General features: G+C 47.9%; 1 protein-coding gene across 2 annotated transcripts in view; it reads right to left on the bottom strand.

Annotated features, from left to right (window-relative positions):
• LRRC9 (leucine rich repeat containing 9) overlaps nt 1-22,273 on the bottom strand; it is a 71,590-nt gene that overhangs the window by 29,100 nt on the left and 20,217 nt on the right. For both annotated transcript variants that reach the window (XM_081006079.1, XM_081006080.1), the window contains 8 exons: nt 21,573-21,693; nt 19,079-19,258; nt 13,392-13,519; nt 11,464-11,676; nt 9,963-10,082; nt 8,317-8,508; nt 1,884-2,009; nt 223-354 (listed from right to left, as the gene is read on the bottom strand). In XM_081006079.1, the coding sequence (XP_080862205.1) occupies nt 223-354; nt 1,884-2,009; nt 8,317-8,508; nt 9,963-10,082; nt 11,464-11,676; nt 13,392-13,519; nt 19,079-19,258; nt 21,573-21,693 (1,212 nt within the window). The remainder of the gene's footprint in view (nt 1-222; nt 355-1,883; nt 2,010-8,316; nt 8,509-9,962; nt 10,083-11,463; nt 11,677-13,391; nt 13,520-19,078; nt 19,259-21,572; nt 21,694-22,273) is intronic.

Here is a 22,273-nt window from a genome sequence, read left to right as displayed (position 1 = left end):
ATTATTATTATTATTATTATTATTAAAGAGACCCTGCTATCTTTTTCTCCTACGGAGTGGAGGGGAATCTGGTTCTAAGTGGCTTCTGCGGGAAAGTCCTTTAGAGTTAGAGAATGGCAATGGGGGTGGCACAGAAGGCCCCAGAAATGGTGGACCCGCTCACAAAATTTCAGGAGATCTGATTTTACGAGCACATGGTATTTGATAAGGTTTTCCCTTTACCCGAGAAGGCCAGTTGTTCTGAAACACGTCCACTCTGTTCTTGCTAATCTGGGTCAGGATCACGGCCTGAGGAAGGATGCTCAGTATGCGAAGCCTTTCTTGGTCCGTCCGAGAATTCTCCACCAGAGACGCCTGGAGGAACGAAACCACCAAAATGAAGGCAAGCAGCAGACGAACGCGCAGTTTCGTAACCCAATCGAATCACCCTTGGAGACATTTTTAAAGCAAATGTGTGAGTGGGGATTTCTCCCCCTCTCCCAACCTTGCTAGAGCAGGCTCATTTTGCTCATTTCTGGGTAGGCCAAGCATACTTTCGGCTTTCTATAGAAGAGTCTGGATTTGATATCCCGCGTTATCACTACCTGAAGGAGTCTCAGAGCGGCTAACATTCTCCTTTCCCTTCCTCCCCCACAACAAACACTCTGGGAGGTGAGTGGGGCTGAGAGACTTCAGAGAAGAGGGACTGGCCCAAGGTCACCCAGCAGCTGCATGCGGAGGAGCGGGGAAGCGAACCCGGTTCACCAGATTACGAGTCCACCGCTCTTAACCACTACACCACACTGGCTTTCCAGTGTGTAAAGCTTGCAAGGTGGATGAAGAAACTCACTGGTGGAGAGACCATCAGCTTAACAGAAAACTAGCTCTGCCTACCTCAAGGGTGGGGAACCTGTGGCTCTCCCAGCTGTCACTGGACTGCAACTCCCATCATCCCTCGCTATTGGCCCATGCTGGCCGGGACTGATGGGAGATGGGGTCCAATAGCACGCGGAGGCTTCCCAACCCAACCAAACTGACCATTGTTCTGACTTCTCCCCCGCTCTGTTTACGGACCCTCTAAAACAAAAAGCTGTTCCTGCAGTCTGTGGGTCTGCAGCTCAGAGTATGGGGTGGTTGTGGAAATCTTGGTGGACATACGTACAGGACCCAAATGGATCTCCTGTTGCATATCCTTCGCGCATCCCCTCTTGGGAATGCCCACAAAACAAAGTCTGGTCAGAACTGAGTAGACACTTTCAGACTTAACGCTAAATCCTGGCAAATGAGCCGCCCAAGCCGCTAGAGGGCCTTGAAAATTTGTGTCCCGGGCTTCTTCGACTTGTCTACCCATGTACTATCTGAAAATCAAAGGGCACATGCGTCGTCAGGCGTGAAATATATTGGCATTATTTCCAGTTCTGCTACCCCACTCAGGGCCGTCTTTACCCGGGGGTGCAAGGGGTGCGGGGCACCCAGGCGCCGAATTCGGGGGGGGGGGCGCCAGGCGCCTGCCGCTGAAGCTGCCTAATCTCTTCACTATCTACCTGTTATGAAATAAATAATTTTGATCAAGCTAAAAAAACAAAATACATATACGCCTAGGTATTACCGAAATGTATACCTACTGTTTCACTAAAGGACTTTCGACTTTGTGCACTCATTTACCAAACATGTGCCGTGCCAGCGGTGGCGCCTGTCATTCACAACGGCGCCGTGCACGTGAAATTTAGGGGTGCTGGGCAGATCTTTGCACCCCGGCGGCGCATATGCTAAAGACAGCGCTGACCCCACTACACCTTGCTCCCCTCCCTCCAAAGGTTTGCCCATGAGGAGATGCCCCACTCGGGCCGTGAACTCTTCGTTGCCGCTGCCTTAAATGAGCAAACAAACCCAGGCTGTCTAACCTGCGTGATTTTCGAGTCTGCCATGAACTGGATGGCAGCTGCCGCCTCATCCTCAGTGATCAGAAGTCCATCGAGGTGGGTCAGAGCCCTCAGCTGGCCAATCACACTCAAGCGTACGGAGGCTGGCTGGGGGGGGAGAGAAAAACAAGAGTGGGATGACCTTGGACGGAAACATTCAGTGGTGTGGAATGTATCTTCACTGAAGCAGTCAAGTACAACATTTTCCTGTTGCCTAGAGTGTGTTGGGAATCAAGCCTTTATCAGGAGAAACTGGCCACTCTCCAGGCACCCGGCTTGATCTCCTGTTGACCTCCCTGTCTGCATTCCCCAGCAGGATCCAGGCAGAGGTCGCGATAGGCGATTCTTCTCAGAGTGAGAAGAACACACCCCCTCTTTCCTGCCCCCCCAGGCAGGGGAAAGAGATAGACAGAAACGTATTTACATTCCTTTATTTCTGTCTTTGCAGCGTTACAAAAATCATGACTGCTCTCTTCAAGCTCCAGCAGTCGAGAGACAAACTCCACCTGTACTTCCTGTACAGCTCATATTACACTCTGAGCTAATTCCGGTGCCCTCTGCACTGTGAATTGACTGTCCCTCTGTTTCCCACGGAACAGTCCCAACATTCCCATTATGTTTTGCTTTCAAGCTACCAGCTCGCGGCCACATTGCTTCTATATCGTAACATACTCCCCCATATGAATCAATGTGCGCTGCGAGCAAAGCGTGATCCAGAGAAGAAAACAAACAGTTGTTATACATATAACACTTGCCTGTTGTTTCAGTTCCACCCTTGGAACTACCCGCCACTGGTTTCCCCAGTGTACCTCTCTGGTTGTCTGTCTTCCAAGGAATGAGTGCATCTGCATTACCTTGACTAGGGAATGTAGTGTTACGCTTAGCAACTCTCTGTTGTGTCTTTGTCTCTGACTTAGACACAGCTTCAACCTGTCTTGAGTTGTCTGCAATAGTAACACATGCTACAGCTGAGTTAGCAAACTCTTTTGTATACCTCTTGGGTGGTACACCCTTTGTAACTCTCTCGGACCTGCGTATGAGGTGCTGATCCTCTCTGCTCACTGGTTCAGTCTCAGGACTCTTTGGAGAACCAGTTCCAATAGTAAACAGTGGTACATCCTTCACCTGTGAAGGTCTATCCATTGTGTGAGATTTCCTCTCAATGACTGTGTCAACTGAGCTCTTTGAGCTATCACTGTCACTCTCAGTACCACTGTAATCAGTAAAATCATCATCATAATCTGAATTGTCCTCAGTGGGAAATGTGTGAACAATTACTCTCTCCTGTTCAGGAGCACTCTCTAGAAATTTTGTGAGAATCACTTGACCAGATTCAGGCAAAATTACTCTGTAGAGACCCTTTTCATAACCCACAAAAATGCCTCTAGCATTCTTTACTCCACCTGGAGCATCAGATTTCACATGAGACCCAAAAACCTTAAAATGGGCAACAGAAGGTTTTCTGTGGAATAGCTTTTCAAAAGGAGAACTTCCCAAACCTTTTGAAACCTTTCTCATCCAACTGTAACAAAAACACATTAACGATTCCGCCCAATACTCATGTGGCAAATGTGAACTCAGCAATTGCGCCTTCATGCCATTTTGCAATTCTTTGTTCACTTGCACACAGACACTTCTGTTCCATGCTTCTGCAGAAACAGCAGTCTTGTGCCTTATGCCTCGCTTATCCAGGAAATCCTGAAAATCCTGCAAAAGGAAAACTGGCTTTTCATCTGTGAAAAGACAATCAATGTTAGCATTATGAACATCCTTAACCTTGTCACAAAACTCTTTAAACCTTTCTAAGGCTTCTTGTGGTTTCTGCAATATATATACCCACACATAATGAGAGAAATAATCCGCACACACAAGATAATATCTTGCATTGCCTCTAGACGGTGCTAGAGGACCAATCACATCAGCATACACTCGCTGAAAAGCTTTGGTTACTTTTGTCGTCTTCTGGACGTTTTTCGACACACCTGCAAGAGAAATCATGTTGGACTCAGATGCATTACAACTTATGCAATCACTTTGATCAAAAGTCAACAAATACAGTCCATCTTTCTCTCTGGCAGAAAGATACAGCTCTCCATCTTTGAAGATTTTGCAGCTTTCTCTATCATAGGACAAAGTCAGTCCTTTCTTTGTGATCTGCGAAACACTCAGCAGATTGAACTTTAAATCAGGAACCAAATACACATTGTTAATAGTCAAGTTCAGACTTTCAAGATGCACAGTTCCAAACCCGGTCGCTTCCAGCTCCTGACCGTTGGCTTGTTTCACAGTGAAGCTTTGCATCTTAAATGTTGAAAACAGATCTCGCCGCGACGTCATGTGTTGCGTCGCTCCAGTGTCCAAAATAAAAGCGTTCTCCGTTGAAAATGCAGCTTTTGTTGGCAGCAATGCCTTTGCAGGTTTCACCTGGGACTTGGTACGACTTTTGCCTGATGCCTCAGGCTTTGCAGAGCTCCCCTTAGCTCCTTTCTGTTGACGTGGCTTCTTACAATTCCGCTGAAGATGCCCAGTCTGTCCACAATTGTAACAATGGACAACGTTCAAAGCAACAGCCTGTTCTTCACTAGCAATAGCAGTGGGGGTGTCAGAACTCCGAGCTTCTCTCCCCCTGTCTTTGACATCTATTGCAGCAAGTACAGGAACAGCAACAGTTCCTTCACTCCCCCTTTTGGGGTCAAAGCTCTCCTCAGCTTTCGATGAGCTTTTAGGAATTTGGCCAGCACCATCTTGGCTCCCCCCTTCTGGGGTAGTACACTTTCGGCTCTTGCTTCTCACTCCAGCTTCACAAGCTTTTCGGAGCTTCTGAGAGAACAAAGCCATCTCAATCTCAAGCCTCAGCTTTCAGCAGTGAGCTTGTAAAATCCAAGAGTCTATTGGCTGTTTACTGCCTCACTTGGCAGCTAAACGCAGGCTGTTTTGAAAGTCCCTCCAAGAGCAGTGAGATAATAGACAAAACAAACGCTGTTTACCAGCCTCTCACAGTCCCAGCCCCTCTTCCGTTGTTGGCCAGTAACTTTCCACTCTACTGACGTTTCGTTGCTTAGCAACTGGACATTCCAGGCTTATCAAGACTCAGGTATGCGAAATATGTGGCTCTCTTTCAGTGCTGGTTTCATCCAAAAGCAGACACTCAGTGAACCGAAGAATGCTTCAATTCGCGTTCACTCTCACAGCCATAAAATCACCATACCTTGAGGGAATCCGTTGCTCAGCAAAAACACCTCCTCCAGTGCTCAGCCATCCTTGTAGCTTCCATCCGCACACTACCATATCTTCCTTATCTCCTTGCAGAGGATGAAGTACGATCCATCAACCTCTCTTGCTGCTTGCATGGATCAAAACCATCGGCTCCGTGCTACCAGATGTTGGGAATCAAGCCTTTATCAGGAGAAACTGGCCACTCTCCAGGCACCCGGCTTGATCTCCTGTTGACCTCCCTGTCTGCATTCCCCAGCAGGATCCAGGCAGAGGTCGCGATAGGCGATCCTTCCCAGAGTGAGAAGAACACCCCCCCTCTTTCCTGCCCCCCCAGGCAGGGGAAAGAGATAGACAGAAACGTATTTACATTCCTTTATTTCTGTCTTTGCAGCATTACAAAAATCATGACTGCTCTCTTCAAGCTCCAGCAGTCGAGAGACAAACTCCACCTGTACTTCCTGTACAGCTCATATTACACTCTGAGCTAATTCCGGTGCCCTCTGCACTGTGAATTGACTGTCCCTCTGTTTCCCACGGAACAGTCCCAACATTCCCATTATGTTTTGCTTTCAAGCTACCAGCTCGCGGCCGCATTGCTTCTATATCGTAACAGAGTGGACACACAAGGGGATGTAGCTCCAGCCAGGCAGGACTTCCTGTCATACCTGTTCTGGAGCCACCTCTCTTTGTGTTTGACCAGGTAGATGGGCATGACCCTAGCTGACTCTGTAAAAGGGCTAGCCATGCCGCCATCTCCCCTTTTTCCATTTTCTCCTTTCAAGCTTCTCTCTATGTGATGGCCTGGGAATCGGATTCAGAGACTGAACCTGAGGAATCCCAGCCTGCACAGGAGTCCCCGCCTCCAGGACCGGCTGAGCCGGTGCTGGGGCTTGAACCTGAAGGGCCCTCACCTGTGCCGGATCCTCAGGAGCAGACACCAGCTGAATCTGCTCTGGCTCCGGAGGTGATCAAGGACCCATTGCCTGCAGGTGCTCCACTCTCAGCCCCGTCAGGGGAAGGTGAGGTTGCCTCTGGGTCCAGTAACTCTCCAGCCTCTCCTGAGCTGTACATGAGTCTGAGAATGTTCTGATCAGTTCCCATTGAGTTCATGAAACAGTGTACCTTGACCTGTTCTTAACGCATTGTTGACCACATCTACGGAATACAATTGTTATGTTCTCTCAAGTCTTGTTATAATCAATCACTAGTTATAATTTAATTAGGAGGTTTCATGCCTGTCTAGTTCTGTGCTCCCTTTCCCAACCTTTAATCTATTGGTGATTAATGTAATATGTAACCTTTGCTTTGTACTTGTGTTAACCAATCAGCAATAAGCACATATGTGGAAAATGCTGTAATATTCAATAAAAGGGACTCTCCGAGACTTGCTCAAGAGATGCCTCCCGTATGACACCTTGCTATTCGTCTGTCATTTACTTCAACCCAACAGAGATAAAAGCCAGTCAGCCCAGCCCCAGGTTGCGGGAGCAACATTGTTGGCAACCTGTTCCTGCCAGCACCCTGTCCTGCTCTTCTGCCAGAGTTCCTGACCTCACCCGACTCCCTGCCTTGGACCCCACTTCAGCCTTGACGGACAGCCCCCATACCACACCCTCAACCTCGGACTGGACTCGGACCATGCCGCGCGATAACCCCCCAGGACCAGCACACTCTTGGACCTCCTCCTCTGGCTTTTAGCCAGCACAAGGCTCATCCTTACAGAGGATGGAAGCCACAAGGAAGAAAGTCTGAAGCCCAGCTCAGACTTCTTTTCTCTACAAACCACAAGATAAAGCCTTTCTTCAGAGCACTGCTGAGCTGAATGTAAGCAAACTTTACTCTTGCTTTTAAAGAAGACTGTCGTGTTATTATCTTAAGAGGGAAATAAAAGGGGAAACTTACCTGGAACAAGCCAGACTGGACAAGCCAGATTGGATTGCTTAATTTAAACGATTCTAATGAATCCATCAACTTGCTTCCAGCAATCTGCAAGGGAATGTGCTCTGCTGCTTGCTCGCTAGTGTGAGTGAGGAGGGATAATATTTAATCAATGTATCCTCTCCTGCTTGCCTCAACATTCCCGCAGGTGGTGACTCCTACCCCAAAGTGCAAGTTATCTCAGGCCCTGCATTGGTCACCTTCCATGGACAGCTTAAGAACATTTGTGTTTACCGAGGCGTAGGGATGGAGGAAATATGCGACACCGTTTGCATTTTATTGAGAAGCTACCAGTTAGTCCTGCCTTATGGCTATATTGCTTTTAGTTCTTTTATTAGTTCTTATTTATGTTTTGCTGTTTATTCCTCTTTGGCCCATCTTATTGGGAAAGCAACGTATAAACGATTGAGGGTGCAATGAGATTAAGGGCCACTATCTGAACGATAATCTTGGTCATTTGATTGCCCTTTTTACCCATTATTTGTATATATTGCTTGTTTTATGTTGTTATGGCCGTTGGCTAATACGAATAAAGTGTCTCCTAATCTTAACGTATAAACGAGGCAACTGAATGGACAGCAAATGAAAGGAACAGCAAATGAAATTCAGCACGGCCTTTTCTAATGCACTACAATTATTATTATTATTATTATTATTATTATTATTAATTTATTTATTTATACCCCGCCCATCTGGCTGGGTTTCCCCAGCCACTCTGGGCAGCTTCCAACAGAATATTAAAATACAGTAATGCATCAAACATTAAAATCTTCCCTAAACAGGGCTGCCTTTAGATGTCTTCTAAAAGTCTGGTAGTTGTTGTTCTCTTTGACATCTGACGGGAGGGCGTTCTACAGGGCGGGTGCCACTACCGAGAAGGCCCTCTGCCTGGTTCCCTGTAACTTGGCTTTTCACAGTGAGGGAACTGCCAGAAGGCCCTTGGCGCTGGACCTCAGTGTCCGGGCAGAACGATGGGGGTGGAGACGCAGGAGGGGAAAGTAACTTCTGCAACAGCATCATATCCAACACAGAAGTAGCTGCAGGATGTGGGGAACCTCTGGTAACATCTGCAGGCCAGAGGCTCCCCATCGCTGCCATCCTATAACAGCACTCACAGCAGAAACAGGGAATTGTCCTAGTAGCGTTAACAAAGACCAGTGCTAATGGGGCTTACTTGAAAGGCAGTACTGAAGTAAAAAAAACAAAAACCCAGTTTTGTGGGGTTTTTTTTGTTTCGTTACAAGTTCAGGAGGAGATCTACCTTATGCCAGGGGTTATGACGAATATCGAGACTGAGCACCATGGGGGTATGTTTCCGTAAGACGCCAATTTCTTCCCCGGCCTTCTTCAGCTGGTTCCAGCTCAAGTCCAAATACTTCAGTTTGTTTAGGCCTCTGATGCCCTCCAGGGTGATCACGTGGTTATGGCTGGCGTCAAAATATTCCAGGTTTGGCTGCAGCGGAAGTAAGAAGTGTGAGGATGACTTGAAAAGCAAGCAGCTAAGAAACTAATTAGTTTGCAGAACAATGGGCATGGTATTACGATTGTACAGTGGTGCCTCGCAAGACGAAAAGAATCCGTTCCGCAAGTCTCTTCGTCTTGCGGTTTTTTCGTCTTGCGAAGCAAGCCCATTAGCGGTTTAGCGGATTAGCGCTATTAGCGGCTTAGCTGGCTTAGCGGATCAGCTGATAAGCGGCTTAGCGGCTTAGTGGATCAGCTGATAAGCGGCTTAGTGGCTTAACGGATCAGCTGTTAAGCGGCTTAGCGGATCAGCTGATAAGCGGCTTAGCGGCTTGGGAAAAAGGGGGGGGGGAGGAAAAAACCCCACAGGAACTCGCAAGACATTTTCGTCTTGCGAAGCAAGCCCATAGGAAATTCGTTTTGCGAAGCACCTCCAAAACGGAAAACCCTTTCGTCTAGCGGGTTTTCCGTCTTGCGAGGCATTCGTCTTGCGGGGCACCACTGTATTAGGTGGTTTGACAGTGGAACTGTCTGTCAGTTTGCATTTCTTGATGCAGAAAGTCTTGTTCTGATGTGTAGAGATCTTTCCTATTCTACTCAATTCAAGAGGGTTCTGGAAGCTTCTCTGTGTGAAAGAAGCAAGCTGTGTGAAAGAAGCAAGAAAGAAGGTTCATGATGTTTGGGTTATTCCTTCAGAGAAGCTGAGTACAGCTGGCTTAAACTGGTTCTGTCATCTCTTCTGTCAAGGTCATGGAGACTATAATAATGCCAGAAGGAGCCTGGTTTTCACTTTTCTCTTTCTATCTCTTTCCCTTCTGGTGTGGCGTTCTGTACATAGCATGCTTAGTGTTAAGGTTTAGCCTTATAATAAGTTATTGCAAGTTTAAGTTACGTCTACTGCAACTGGATTTTTTATGGACAGGGCCAATCCTGAATGTATTGGATTTGTGACCATTGTGCTCATTTGCCTTCAGCAGCAGTAAAGCTTTGCTGGATGAAATATTAATTGCCTCTGGTCTATTTCTTGAGAATCCTGCAACAGGTTTAAGTTTTTACTCTGCTAACTATACATTGGAGTTCTGCTCTGGATCAATATTGAGTAGAATTTCATGCCACGGTCTCCCTCGGAAAGTGGTAGACTCTCTTTCCTTGGAGGATTTTAAGCAGAGGTTGGATGGCCATCTGCCAGGGATGCTTGAGCTGAGATTCCTGCATTGCAGGGGGTTCATCTAGATGACCATTGGGGGTCCCTTCCAACTCTTCAATTCTATGAAGTCACATCAAAGGTTTTAAGCAGATAATTATTATATCCAATGATGTCCAAAGACTTGCGTTTCCCCATGAAAAGCTCCCTTCACTCCAGGGCTTTTTCACTTTGTGCCTTAAATTTAATTTTTACGAACATACCCACTCTAATGAGAAAAAATGTAGCCGCGTTACTCTTACCAAGTGGTAAACGTCATCTAAACAGGTGAATTCGTTAAAACTAATGATGAGTTTGCGAAGCCCAGTGAGCTTGGAGATGTCTCGGAGTTTGCTCAGCCTGTTTCCATGCAGATTCAGAATCTACGTTGAAAGAGAAGAGGGGATTGAATGTTCTTCTGCATGCAAGGCAGCTGCTACCCTGCCACTGAGCCACAACAACATCTGGAGGGTATCAGATTGGGACTGAAAATTTTATTATGGGATTGGGCTTCTGCATAGCTCCCCTGCATTGGTCCTTTTGCTTTCTTAAAAAAGGAAAAGGAAAAGAAAAAGAAAAAACCCAAACTCTGCCCCTTTTCAATATAATTGGGACAGTTCCATGTTTAGTCACATCTGGCCCTAAAAGCCTTGCTGGAAAAACTCTCCCCTCTTCCCCATTGCAATGGAGAGGCAGTGTGGCCTAGTGGCTAGAGTGGAAGGCTAGGAGTTCATATCCCCACTAAGCTCGCTGGATGACCATGGCTAGTCACTATATCTTGGCGTAACCTACCTCCCAGGGATGTTGAGGATAAAAAGGAGGCTGGGGGGGCACGGAGAACCACACTTGCTTGTTTGAGGAAATGTGAGATATAAATGCAATAATACATTAAAAGATGATGAAGCTACATGCTCTCTTCTCCTTCCACCTCCACTGCCAGGTGCGGTTCTTCAATCTGACTCCCTACCACCATGCACCTGCGAAATCCCGACCTGTGTAGAGAGGTGCAAGGAGACTGTGGTGGTTTTTTAATTTATTGTTCTTATTCCTTATTGAAGGGGGGGGGGGAGAATTTTGTACCCAGTATAAAATTAGAAGTGCACAAGGTAAAAAAATAAAGACGTGCAAATAACAACAATGGTTCAGACACACTCGTGTAAAAAAAAGAGACACATACATACAAATTTATAAGCTTACAAGGTATATACCGTATTTTTCACTCTATAAGACACACTTTTTCCCTCCTAAAAAGTAAGGGGCAATGTGTATGCGTCTTACGGGGCGAATGCAGGCTGCACAGCTATCCCAGAAGCCAGAACGGCAAGAGGGATCGTTGCGCAGCGAAAGCAGCGATCCGTCTTGCCCTTCTGACTTCTGGGATAGCCGCACCAAGCCTCTTCAGGGCAACGGGAGGAACATGCCCCCTGCCCTGAAGAGGCTTGGCATGGCTATCCCAGAAGCCAGAACAGCAAGAAGGATCGCTGCTTTCGCTACGCAGCGATCCCTCTTGCTGTTCTGACTGCTTCGCTGGAGAGGCGCTGCGCAGAGAGGGAGAGAATATTTTTTTTCTTGTTCTCCTCTAAAACTAGGTGCGTCTTATGGTTAGGTACATCTTATAGAGCGAAAAATACGATAAGTGGTGCGGCAAGGCAAAAAAACAAGTCCCCCCAACTTCAGGGAATGGGAAGAGTTTGAAGTCTCCTTTGGAAACAGCACCGTGTCGCTTCGATTATGCAAGAACACCGTGTAACAGAACCTGCTCACCATTATCTGGCTGTAGATGTTGGCCTTGGCTACCGCCAGCACCGTCTTTTCATCCAGGCAAACGATTTTGGGCTTGGGCTTAATGATAGGCTTCATGCTTAGAACTTCATCGTCACGTTGCAAATCCCGAGAAAGCACAAATCCTGCCGAGTTTCTCCTTCCTTCCTCCCCGGTCACGTTGCTGAGCGACGAGAACAGAGGCTCCACTTTGACCTAGGCAGAAGACCCAGAGCTTTCTCTTTTTGCCACAGCTTGTTACTGCGTTTCCTTTGTTTAACTAAACAGATATATAAACAAGCTAAGCGAGAGTCATAAAGATGCTTCGGTGCAACACTCGGCACGGGGGGTGGGGGGAAGCCTGTGATTCTCCAGGCGTCGTTGGACTATAGCTTTCATCATCCAACATCTGGAGGGCCAAAGGCTCCCAGCTCCTGGCTTAGGAGGACCAAAAAATACAGAAAAAGCGCCTGGATCTGTTCCTCACTGGATTTGACCCTTTGCTAATTAGCTTGGGGTCCAACCGCTGAAGTGGGGGTGAGTCCCTTTAATTAAAGGCAGAGCTTGCTAATTGAGAAAGATGTAGCCATGCATAGGTGGTGCAATGAGTGTGTGCTATCCGTTAGAATTCCTGCTCCGGGATTGCAGTCATGGGATTTTTGTCTTTCACATGACGGTATGTGTTTTGCCTCCACAGAGTGGGAAGTGACGGAGACAGGATGTTTGTGTTACTGTGTTCCGTGAAGTGGGACTATTGTCCTTTGTTCTTTTTCTCTTTGCTGTCTGATGCTAAAGAGAGAGGGAGCCATGTTGCAGTGCTCCATGTGTGTTTATATGAAAATAAAGTAGATTAGCCAAAATGCTGAGTTGCTGAGGTCTGTTATGCGAACTGCGCAATCTCTGCGGATCCCTAAGTGTGCCAGTGTCGGTTGGCATCGGTCGCTGTGATGTTCGGGCAGAAGAAAGCTTATGAAGCTCCCGAACGTTCGACCAGGAGGGAGGGAACATGCCAGTTGGGCATGTGTCTCTGCCAGGGTCCTACTCAAGTGTAGGCTGAACTCCTGACACTATCTGTCCATTTCAGTTTCGTAGACTTGGAAGGTACCCTCAGTGATCATCTAGTCCAACCCCTTGCAATGCAGGAATCTCGACTCAAGGATCCCTGACAGATGGCCATCCAACCTCCGCTTAACAACCTCCAAGGGAGGAGAGTCCACCACCTTCTGAAGGAGCCTGATCCACGACCAAACAGCTCTTACTGTGGTGTGGCGTACATTTCCGTCGTGCGGACCCTTTAATTGCAGGGGCAAGCTGCCAAGCCTGTACCACAGCTAGCATTGCCACTGTTGCAGTGGCAGCAGCGACAACAGCAAGCAATGCATCCCTTGTGGGACAGATCTGCTGCCCCGTAGATGCTAGCGCCTGAGGCAGCCAGGTTACCTTGCCTCATGAATGGGCCGGCCCTGACTAAATGGCTACAGCTTCTCAGGATGCATGATAACTCTGTAGGTAAAAGTTAAAAATGGTAAAGGACCCCTGGGCAGTTAAGTCCAGTCCAAGGTGACTATGGGGAGTGGCGCTCATCTCGCATCAGGCCGAGGGAGCCTGTGTTTGTCCACAGACAGCTTTCCGGGTCATGTGGCCAGCAGGACTAAACTGCTTCTGATGCAACGGGACACCGTGATGGAAGTCAGAGTGCACGGAAATGCCATTTCCCTTCCCACCGCAGTGGTACCTATTTATCTACTTGCACTGGTGTGCTTTCGAACTGCTAGGTTGGCAGGAGCTGGGACAGAGCAACGGAAGATCACCCCGTCGCAGGGACTTGAACTGCCGACTTCTGATCGGCAAGCCCAGGCACATTTGCAAAGGGGATCTTTACACTAGCCCCTCCGCGCAGAACGCATTGCTAGGGAGCAGGAAGCGCGTACCAACGTGATGTACTCAAACTCCACAATGTACTCAGGCAGAACCAGTTCGTGATCGAACACAAACCACTCGCACTGTCGCAGGTTGCAGTCGCAGTTCTTGTAGTCCAGGGAAGAGCAGACTTCTGAAGCTGAAAGGCAAGAACAGGAATGGCGGATTCTCTTACAGATTCCCCACCCCTCCGGTTACTGACGTTTTGAAATTGTAAGAACAGGAGACATTTCCAGAAGGAAAATAAGAAAGAGAGGAGAGAAGGAGAGCCCGCAGGATTAGCCCAATGGCCCACCTAGTCCAGCATCCTCTTCTCACAGTGGCCAACCAGGTGCCCAGGGGAAACCCACAAGAAAAGTTCCTGAGCACAAGACCAATACTATCCTGTGGTTTCCAGCTGCCTCCAGCTCCACCATAGCTAGAAGCCATCAGTAGACCTCTGCCCCACACAACAGCAGAGGTTTGGGACCAGAGTTTTTCTCCACTTAGATGAGCTGCCTCCCTGGGTGGACAGACCCTATTTGCCCCTGCACAGCATGTGCAGAAACCACCTTCTCATTGTTTATTAGATTGATATGCCGCCCTTCGTTGTAAGATCTCAGGACGGTTCACCGAATAAAAGACAGGATGAAAATGAGGAAGTCATTAAAAACAAAGCAACAACAAACAAACCTATGGTCATGTAAAGCATCCTCAATAAACACACGAGAAGTAACAGACTGTGTTCTTAGATAAATATGATATACAGAGCTACCTCGGGTACATATGCTTCAGGTTACAGACTCCGCTAACCCAGAAATATTACCTCGAGTTAAGAACTTTGCTTTAGGATGAAAACAGAAATTGTGCAGCGGTGGCGCAGCGGCAGCAGGAGGCCCCATTAGCTAAAGTGGTGCTTCAGGTTAAGAACAGTTTCAAGTTAAGAACGGACCTCCAGAACGAATTAAGTTCTCAACCCGAGGTACCACTGTAACTCATAAAGTTCAACAAATGAACAAAACAGAAGACCCAGTGGATCAGATCATTTTCTAGTCAGTTCATGCATAAGGTCCACCCGTGTAATGGTGTCTATTCCACCTGTCTGTCCATAAAGTCCAAACAATCCACATGAAAGGTTGTTAAAGTTCCACAAGATCCTTTCACAGAGTCTAGACAAGGATTTCCAGAATATTTTCCTTGTTTTGCCATCCTGGGCTTCTTCAGTAGTTAAAGAACTAAGTGTGATTATACCCCCCTTTTTGCCAAACGACGCACTAAGTCACTAAAAGATATATTGGTGCATATGGATTTAAAACCAACACCCATACAACGTACGTTGTCTGGTCCTCCACGTGGTTTCTTTAAATGTGGGCACTGTAACTCCTGCAAATATGCTCTGCAGGTAAAAGAGTTTAACAACAAAGAAGGTTTTAAGTTCTGATCTGATCCACTGGGTCTTCTGCTTTGTTTGGTTGTTGAACTTTATGAGTTACTTCTGTTGAAATTTGATACAATAAAAAGTATACCTTATTTATTAAGAACACAGCCGGTTACATCTTGTTAAAAACAAAGCAGCAAAAACAGTAACCTACCCACCTCCCTTCCTGCAGAAACATTTAGAAAGGCTGTAGAGCGTTAATCAGCCAAAGGCCTGGTGGAAGAGTAACGTTTCCACCTGGCGCCTAAAGGTGTATAATGAAGGTGCCAGGTGAGTCTCCCTGGGGAGAGCATCCCACAAATGGGGAGCCACTGCGGAGAAGGCCTGTTTTCCCGTTGCCCATTGCAGCCTGTCTTTGCATGCAGGGACTCACTGAGGATTTAAGACCAATCGAAGCCATTTCCTGGGGTGTGGCTGCTGCCGCATGCTGACAGCTTCTGGGAGCTGAGTGCAGGGCAGAGACCAAAGATGGAAAAACTATACAACATGTCTCCCACCAGAGGTACTACCCCTCCCTTAACACCCCCCCACCCCATCCCACGTATGCTTTCGAGAAAAATAGAATCGTAGAGTCCAGCCCAACCCCCTGCAATACAGGAATATACAGCTGCCCCGTGTGGGGATCGAACCTGCAACCTTGGCAACATCAGCACCATGCTCTAGGCAACCTAGCTATCCAGGCTGCCCCAGGAGGGTCAGCACTTGTCACAAGAGCCCTGCTGGAACAGGACAAAGGCCCATCTAGTCCAGCAATTCGTTCTAAATAAGGTTACCAGACATCCCAGTTTCCCGGGGACGGTCCCCGGATTTACAAATCAGTCCCCTGGCAAAATCCTATCCTTCCTACTGAAGTTGACAAGTGTCCCTGGATTCATTGAAAAAAATCTGGTAACCTTATTCTAATATTCACCAGCCAAATGCCCATGGGAAGCGTGCAAGGGAAGCCCAGGCACAACAGCCCTTTTGCCCCGCTTGGGATTCCCTGTGGCTCATATTCAGAGGCATATCTCCTCCAACAGCGGAGGCAGAACGTCGCCACCATCGCTGTGAGCCACCCATCCCAAGCACAGATGTGGTGCTTACTTCCATCTTCCCGCTTTCTCTGTACTAGGGCAGATCACGGCTTTTGGAGCACCCCAAAGCAGAAAAAGAATGCAAAGGTTTCAAATAAATGCAGAGGCTTCATGTGTGAGGCTGGATCTCCCTCTAGTGGCTACTCGCTGCCTTGCTATTTTCTTCCGGTAGCAGTAAAGGCAAAGGTAAAGATAAAGGGACCCCTGACCATTAAGTCCAGTCGTGACCGACTCTGGGGTTGCGGCGCTCATCTTGCTTTATTGGCCGAGGGAGCCGGCGTGCAGCTTCCGGGTCATGTGGCCAGCATGACTAAGCTGCTTCTGGAGAACCAGAGCAGCGCACGGAAATGCCATTTCCCTTCCTGCCAGAGCGGTACCTATTTATCTACTTGCACTTTTTGGTGTGCTTTCGAACTGCTAGGTTGGCAGGAGCAGGGACCAAGCAACGGGAACTCACCCCATCGCGGGGATTCAAACCGCCAACCTTCTGATCGGCAAGTCCTAGGCTCTGTGGTGTTAACCTACAGCGCCACCCACGACCCATCCGGTAGCAGTGGGTGAGTGGAAATATCTGCTCTCTCCTGAGCTTTTTCTAGGCACTCTCTCACCCTCTGCACCGGAGTCCTCGGACAAATGGAGACTTCCATTTTTTGCGGAGTGTGGGTGGGTGTCCAAATAGCTTACAAAAGCTTTCCAAATGACTTAGAACTAATTGGGACGTATCTGAAACAGACTGAATGGTCAAAACACATCTATAACCGGTCGTTCTGCAAGAACTGCATATCACAGAATTGTAGAGTGGGAAGGGACACAAAGAGTCATCTGGTCCAACCCCTGCAATGCAAGAATCTCAGCTAAATAACCTCTGACAGATTACCACACACCTGGTTTACTGGTAGTACATGCGAAAAGGACCACAAGCTTAACAGGAGTCAACAGTGTGATGCAGCAGCAAAAAAGCTAATGCTATTCTAGGCTGCATCCATGGAAGTCTAGTGTCCAGATCAAGGGAAGTCATAAAAGGTAAAGGTAAAGGTACCCCTGCCCGTACGGGCCAGTCGTGTCCGACTCTAGGGTTGCACGCTCATCTCGCTCAAGAGGCCGGGTGCCAGCGCTGTCCGGAGACACTTCTGGGTCACGTGGCCAGCGTGACGAAGCTGCTCTGGCGAGCCAGCACCAGCGCCACACACGGAAACGCCGTTTACCTTCCCGCTATAAAGCGGTACCTATTTATCTACTTGCACTTAGGGGTGCTTTCGAACTGCTAGGTGGGCAGGAGCTGGGACCGAACGGCGGGAGCTCACCCCGCCGCAGGGATTCGAACTGCCAACCTTGCGATCAGCAAGTCCTAGGCACTGAGGTTTTACCCACAGCGCCACCCGCGTCCCAGGGAAGTCATAGCAACACTCTATTCTGCCTTGGTCAGAACACACCTAGAACACTGTGTCCAATTCAGGGAACCCCAATTTAAGAAGGATGTTAACAAGCTGGAACGTGTGCAGAGGACGGCAGCCAAGATGATCCATGGTCTGGAAACCAAGCCTGATGAGGAACGGTTGAAGGAGCTGGGTATGTTTAGCCTGGAAAAGAGGAGGCTAAGAGGAGATACAACAGCCATCTTCAAATGTCTCAAGGGCTGTCAAATGCAAGATGGAGCAAGCTTGTTTTCTCCTGCTCTGGAGGGTAGGATCCAAACCAATGGATTCAAGTTATAAGAAAGGAATAACTTTCTGACAGTAAGAGCTGTTCGCCAGTGGAAAGGACTCCTTCTGGAGGTGGTGGATTCTCCTTCCTTGTGTGGGAATGTTCAGGGATGCAGGAGAGGATATATTGTCTGATTATATCCTTTTCCAACTTGTGTTAACAAGTTCCACAATTTAGCAGAATAACATCCCCCTTTTTAAACTTGCAGCGGATGCGTTTGCTCAGGCTTGCTAAAGCCTCTATAATAACTGTTCTGTTATTTTCCCCTTATTCCCTCATAAAAGATAAGACATGACACAGTCTTCTACAAAAGTATAAAAAGAGTTTACTCACATATCATTCTGTTCACAATAGGATCCCAGAAGGCAGACTTAGCTTAGAAAAGTAACATACACTTGGAAACTATCCCTTAAGAAGACAGTCCCTTTGTCCTCTCTTGGCTGGAAGCCAAGAGGGCATCTTTGGCTAAGCAGATGTTGCTTCTTCAATGCATGTGGTGAAAAAAAGAGAGATGGCTGCCCTGCCCTGTGCTTTTGTTGTTACCTGCACAGGTGAGGCCACGCCCACCTCTAGTCACATGCAGAGGAAGTCTGTCCCAGCTCAGAAGGAAACAGGAAGTTTACCTGCTGGCTGGGCAAACATTCCTCCCCATGTGTAAACATGTTCACTCTAGGAATGTTGTACTTGAGTGCTCTTGTGTTTCACATCCCACACCTTGGAGGTTTTAAAATAGAGGTTGGGTAGCTATCTGCCCTGGATGGTTTGGTTGAGATTCCTGCATTGCAGCGGGTTGGGCTTGATGACCCCTGAGGGTCCCTTAATCCTATGATCTCCTTACTTGTACTACTGTGCATTGTCCTTTCATTTATGTTTGGTTGTTGGGGTACATCACACCTAGGTGGTTATATATTGTCGATTCCATATAAGGACCCGAGACATCACCTTGCCAACAAAGGTCCGTATAGTTAAAGCTATGGTTTTCCCAGTAGTGATGTATGGAAGTGAGAGCTGGACCATCAAGAAGGCTGATCGCCAAAGAATTGATGCTTTTGAATTATGGTGCTGGAGGAGACTCTTGAGAGTCCCATGGACTGCAAGAAGAACAAACCTATCCATTCTTAAGGAAATCAGCCCTGAGTGCTCACTAGAAGGACAGATCCTGAAGCTGAGGCTCCAATACTTTGGCCACCTCATGAGAAGAGAAGACTCCCTGGAAAAGACCCTGATGCTGGGAAAGATGGAGGGCACAAGGAGAAGGGGATGACAGAGGACGAGATGGTGGGACAGCATGAGTCTGACCAAACTGCGGGAGGCAGTGGAAGACAGGAGTGCCTGGCGTGCTCTGGTCCATGGGGTCACGAAGAGTCGGACACGACTAAACGACTAAACAACAAATTGGGTACTGTTACATTTTAAAAAAATAATAAAAATCCCAGGATCAAATTTCCCCAATGAAATCCCAGGAGTATGATATGACCAACTCCAGTTGAAGACACTAACTTACACTTGGGTTTCTCTTGCTGGTCCACAGCCCCACTGCTGTCTGTACTACAGGGGCTGTTCTGGGAGGACTTGCCAGACCTGTAGACGGAATTGATGTTGGGATAGCTGGCCTGGACGATTGGCTCTCTGTCGTGAGCCGGGGCGCTGTGTCCAAGGAAGACTTTTGCAACGATGAGTTTCCCTGAGAAAGGAGAAGAGAAGAGAACGTCTCGCTTACAAGAATACAAGGCATCAAAACCCCAGAGGAGAGTCCCAAACGACGGAAGCAAAATTAACCAAGCCGGGTGACCAATTTTCCCCGGATCTGCCCACTCATTAAGGACATCATCAGAGGTCATTCCCCTGGGTGCCATCCAAACAGAGGTGAAGTGGGTGTCAATATTTTCCTTTGGAGGCACCCCGATTCGCTGTCCTACAAAATGCCGAATTTCCCCCCTTGCAGAACACATTTTTGCATGTTGTTCTCACTAGCGTGTGTATTTTTGGTGTACGTTAAAAATAAATAAATAAGTGATTTGCCCACCACTCTGAAAGCCTTTTCAGCTGAACAAGAGGAATTAAAAATGGCTTATATAAATAGCTAACTAACTAACTAAATATAAAAGGTAAAGGGACCCCTGACCATTAGGTCCAGTCGTGACCGACTCTGGGGTTGCGGCGCTCATCTCGCTTAACTGGCCAAGGGAGCTGGCGTACAGCTTCCGGGTCATGTGGCCAGCATGACTAAGCCACTCCTGGCGAACCAGAGCAGCGCACGGAAACGCCGTTTACCTTCCCGCCGGAGCGGTACCTATTTATCTACTTGCACTTTCGAACTACTAGGTTGGCAGGAGCAGGGACTGAGCAACGGGAGCTCACCCCGTAGTGGGGATTCGAACCGCCGACCTTCTGATCGGCAAGTCCTAGGCTCTGTGGTTTAACTCACAGCGCCACCCGTGTCAAATAAATAATATAACCATTTTTGCATTCATTCGTTGGAAAACTGCATAGCAGCCTTTGATGGATGTATGGATTTTGAAACAGATTTTGAAGCATTGGTATGAGAAGGGTGAATTTGGTATAATCATAGAATCGCAGAAGTTGGGTCTCTTGACGCTCATCCAGTCTACCCCCTGCAATGCAAGACTATGCAGCTGCCCCATACAGGGATCGAACCCATATCCACCTTGGGCATGATCAGCACCATGCTCTAACCAGCTGAGCTACAGGTCTGCATAAAAAAACCGCAGACTGAATGAATTTCTTCTTTGTCTCCAGTGCAAGCTGCTTTCCTCTCTGACAGTTCCTCACTTTGTCACAGCAATATTATTTGGCTTCCAGTCTCGTCTACGACTGGTCTGCCCCGCAGAGGACCTTAAGGTCCATGAATAATCATAGAGGTCCAGGGCCCTAAGGAAGTCAGATTATCCTCCACCAGGGACAGGACCTTCTCAGTGATGACTCCCACCTGGTGGAATGCTCTGTCCCATGAGACCAGGGCCCTGCAGGATTTAACTTCCTTCCGCAGGGCCTGTAAGACAGAGCTATTCTGCCTGGTTTTCAATTTGAACTTAGCCTGATCTTTTATTCCCCTTCCTTCCCTCCCCCTCCCCTTTTTATGAAGATTACCCGCTCTGGGATCCCACAGCTAATTCTCCCCTGGTCTCCTCGCTGGCCCAAAAAGGACTAATTTAGCCAGCTAGCCCTGGTTATTATCTAATGTTTATTGGATGCATTTTCCCCCTAAATTGATTTTTGAATTTACGGTTATTCACGTTTTATGCTGTTTTTTGTTGCATCAATTAAATATTTTAAATTTGTTGTTAGCTGCCCTGAGCCTGGTTTTCTGAACCAGGAAGGGCGGGGTATAAATAATTTATTACTGTTATTATTATTATTATTATTATTATTAATATTATTATTAGGGACTCGGGTGGCGCTGTGGGTAAAACCTCAGTGCCTAGGACTTGCCGATCGTATGGTCGGCAGTTCGAATCCCCGCGGCGGGGTGAGCTCCCGTCGTTCGGTCCCAGCTCCTGCCCACCTAGCAGTTCGAAAGCACTCTTAAGTGCAAGTAGATAAATAGGGACCGCTTTAAAGCGGGAACGTAAACGGCGTTTCCGTGTGCGGCGCTGGTGCTGGCTCGCCAGCTGCAGCTTCATCACGCTGGCCACGTGACCCGGAAGTGTCTTCGGACGGCGCCGGCTCACGGCCTCTAGAGCGAGATGAGCACGCAACCCTAGAGTCGGACACGACTGGCCCGAACGGGCAGGGGTACCTTTACCTTTATTATTATTATTGTGAACACCCCCACTTCCACTAGCAGAAAGCATGGCCTTAAAACTTCACATCTTGCTGGACCACCCCGCTAGCACCCAAGGCTCTGTCCCTCTCGTCACAACCCGCTGCATTTATTGCAAGGCCTCTGCGGCTTTTCCAGCTGAAAAGGCTTTTTTTATGTGACGAGGGCTCTAAAAATTATTCATGGGTGCTTAGAGCAACCTTTCTATATTTACCACGCCTGAATGTATCCTCGGAGTCCCCCTTGCTTCTGGCTTGCTTTTGCAAATATTCAATTCTTGGACATTCGCAAATACTGAGACTGTTGGAGAGCTGGACGCCTCCTTCGCTTCCAGGCTGCAAAGAGCAACAAAGCAAGCCTGAGTAGGCAGATCAGACTGACCCTTAAATGCTCCCCCAACATTTAACTACAACAAACCCCTTCCTTCCCATGGAAAGCTGCCATGCTAAGCAAAACATTTCCAGCTCAGCTCTCCCTTATCTCTGTGGGCTATTTTTCTGAGTCATGCAGAGTGATGAAGCGGTTTCACCCTTGAAGAAGATGAAGTAGACTCCGCACTCAAGACTTTGAAGACAATTCTTTGCTTGCAGGATGGCAACTATTGCAAGCAGTATCGTTGTTGTTGTTGTTTAGCCGTGTCCGACTCTTCGTGACCCCATGGACCAGAGCACACCAGGCACTCCTGTCTTCCACTGCCTCCTGCAGTTTGGTCAAACTCATGCTGGTAGCTTCGAGAACACCATCCAACCTTCTCGTCCTCTGTCGTCCCCTTCTCCTTGTGCCCTCCATCTTTCACAACATCAGGGTCTTTTCCAGGGAGTCTTCTCTTCTCATAAGGTGGCCAAAGTATTGGAGCCTCAGCTTCAGGATCTGTCCTTCCAGTGAGCACTCCGGGCTGATTTCCTTCAGAATGGA

The sequence above is a fragment of the Podarcis pityusensis genome (genome assembly GCF_964106645.2).
Source record: "Podarcis pityusensis genome assembly, chromosome: 1".
Taxonomy (NCBI): domain Eukaryota; kingdom Metazoa; phylum Chordata; class Lepidosauria; order Squamata; family Lacertidae; genus Podarcis; species Podarcis pityusensis.
The sequence above is the reverse complement of the archived record's forward strand: the minus strand, read 5'-3'. Positions and strand labels throughout refer to the sequence as shown.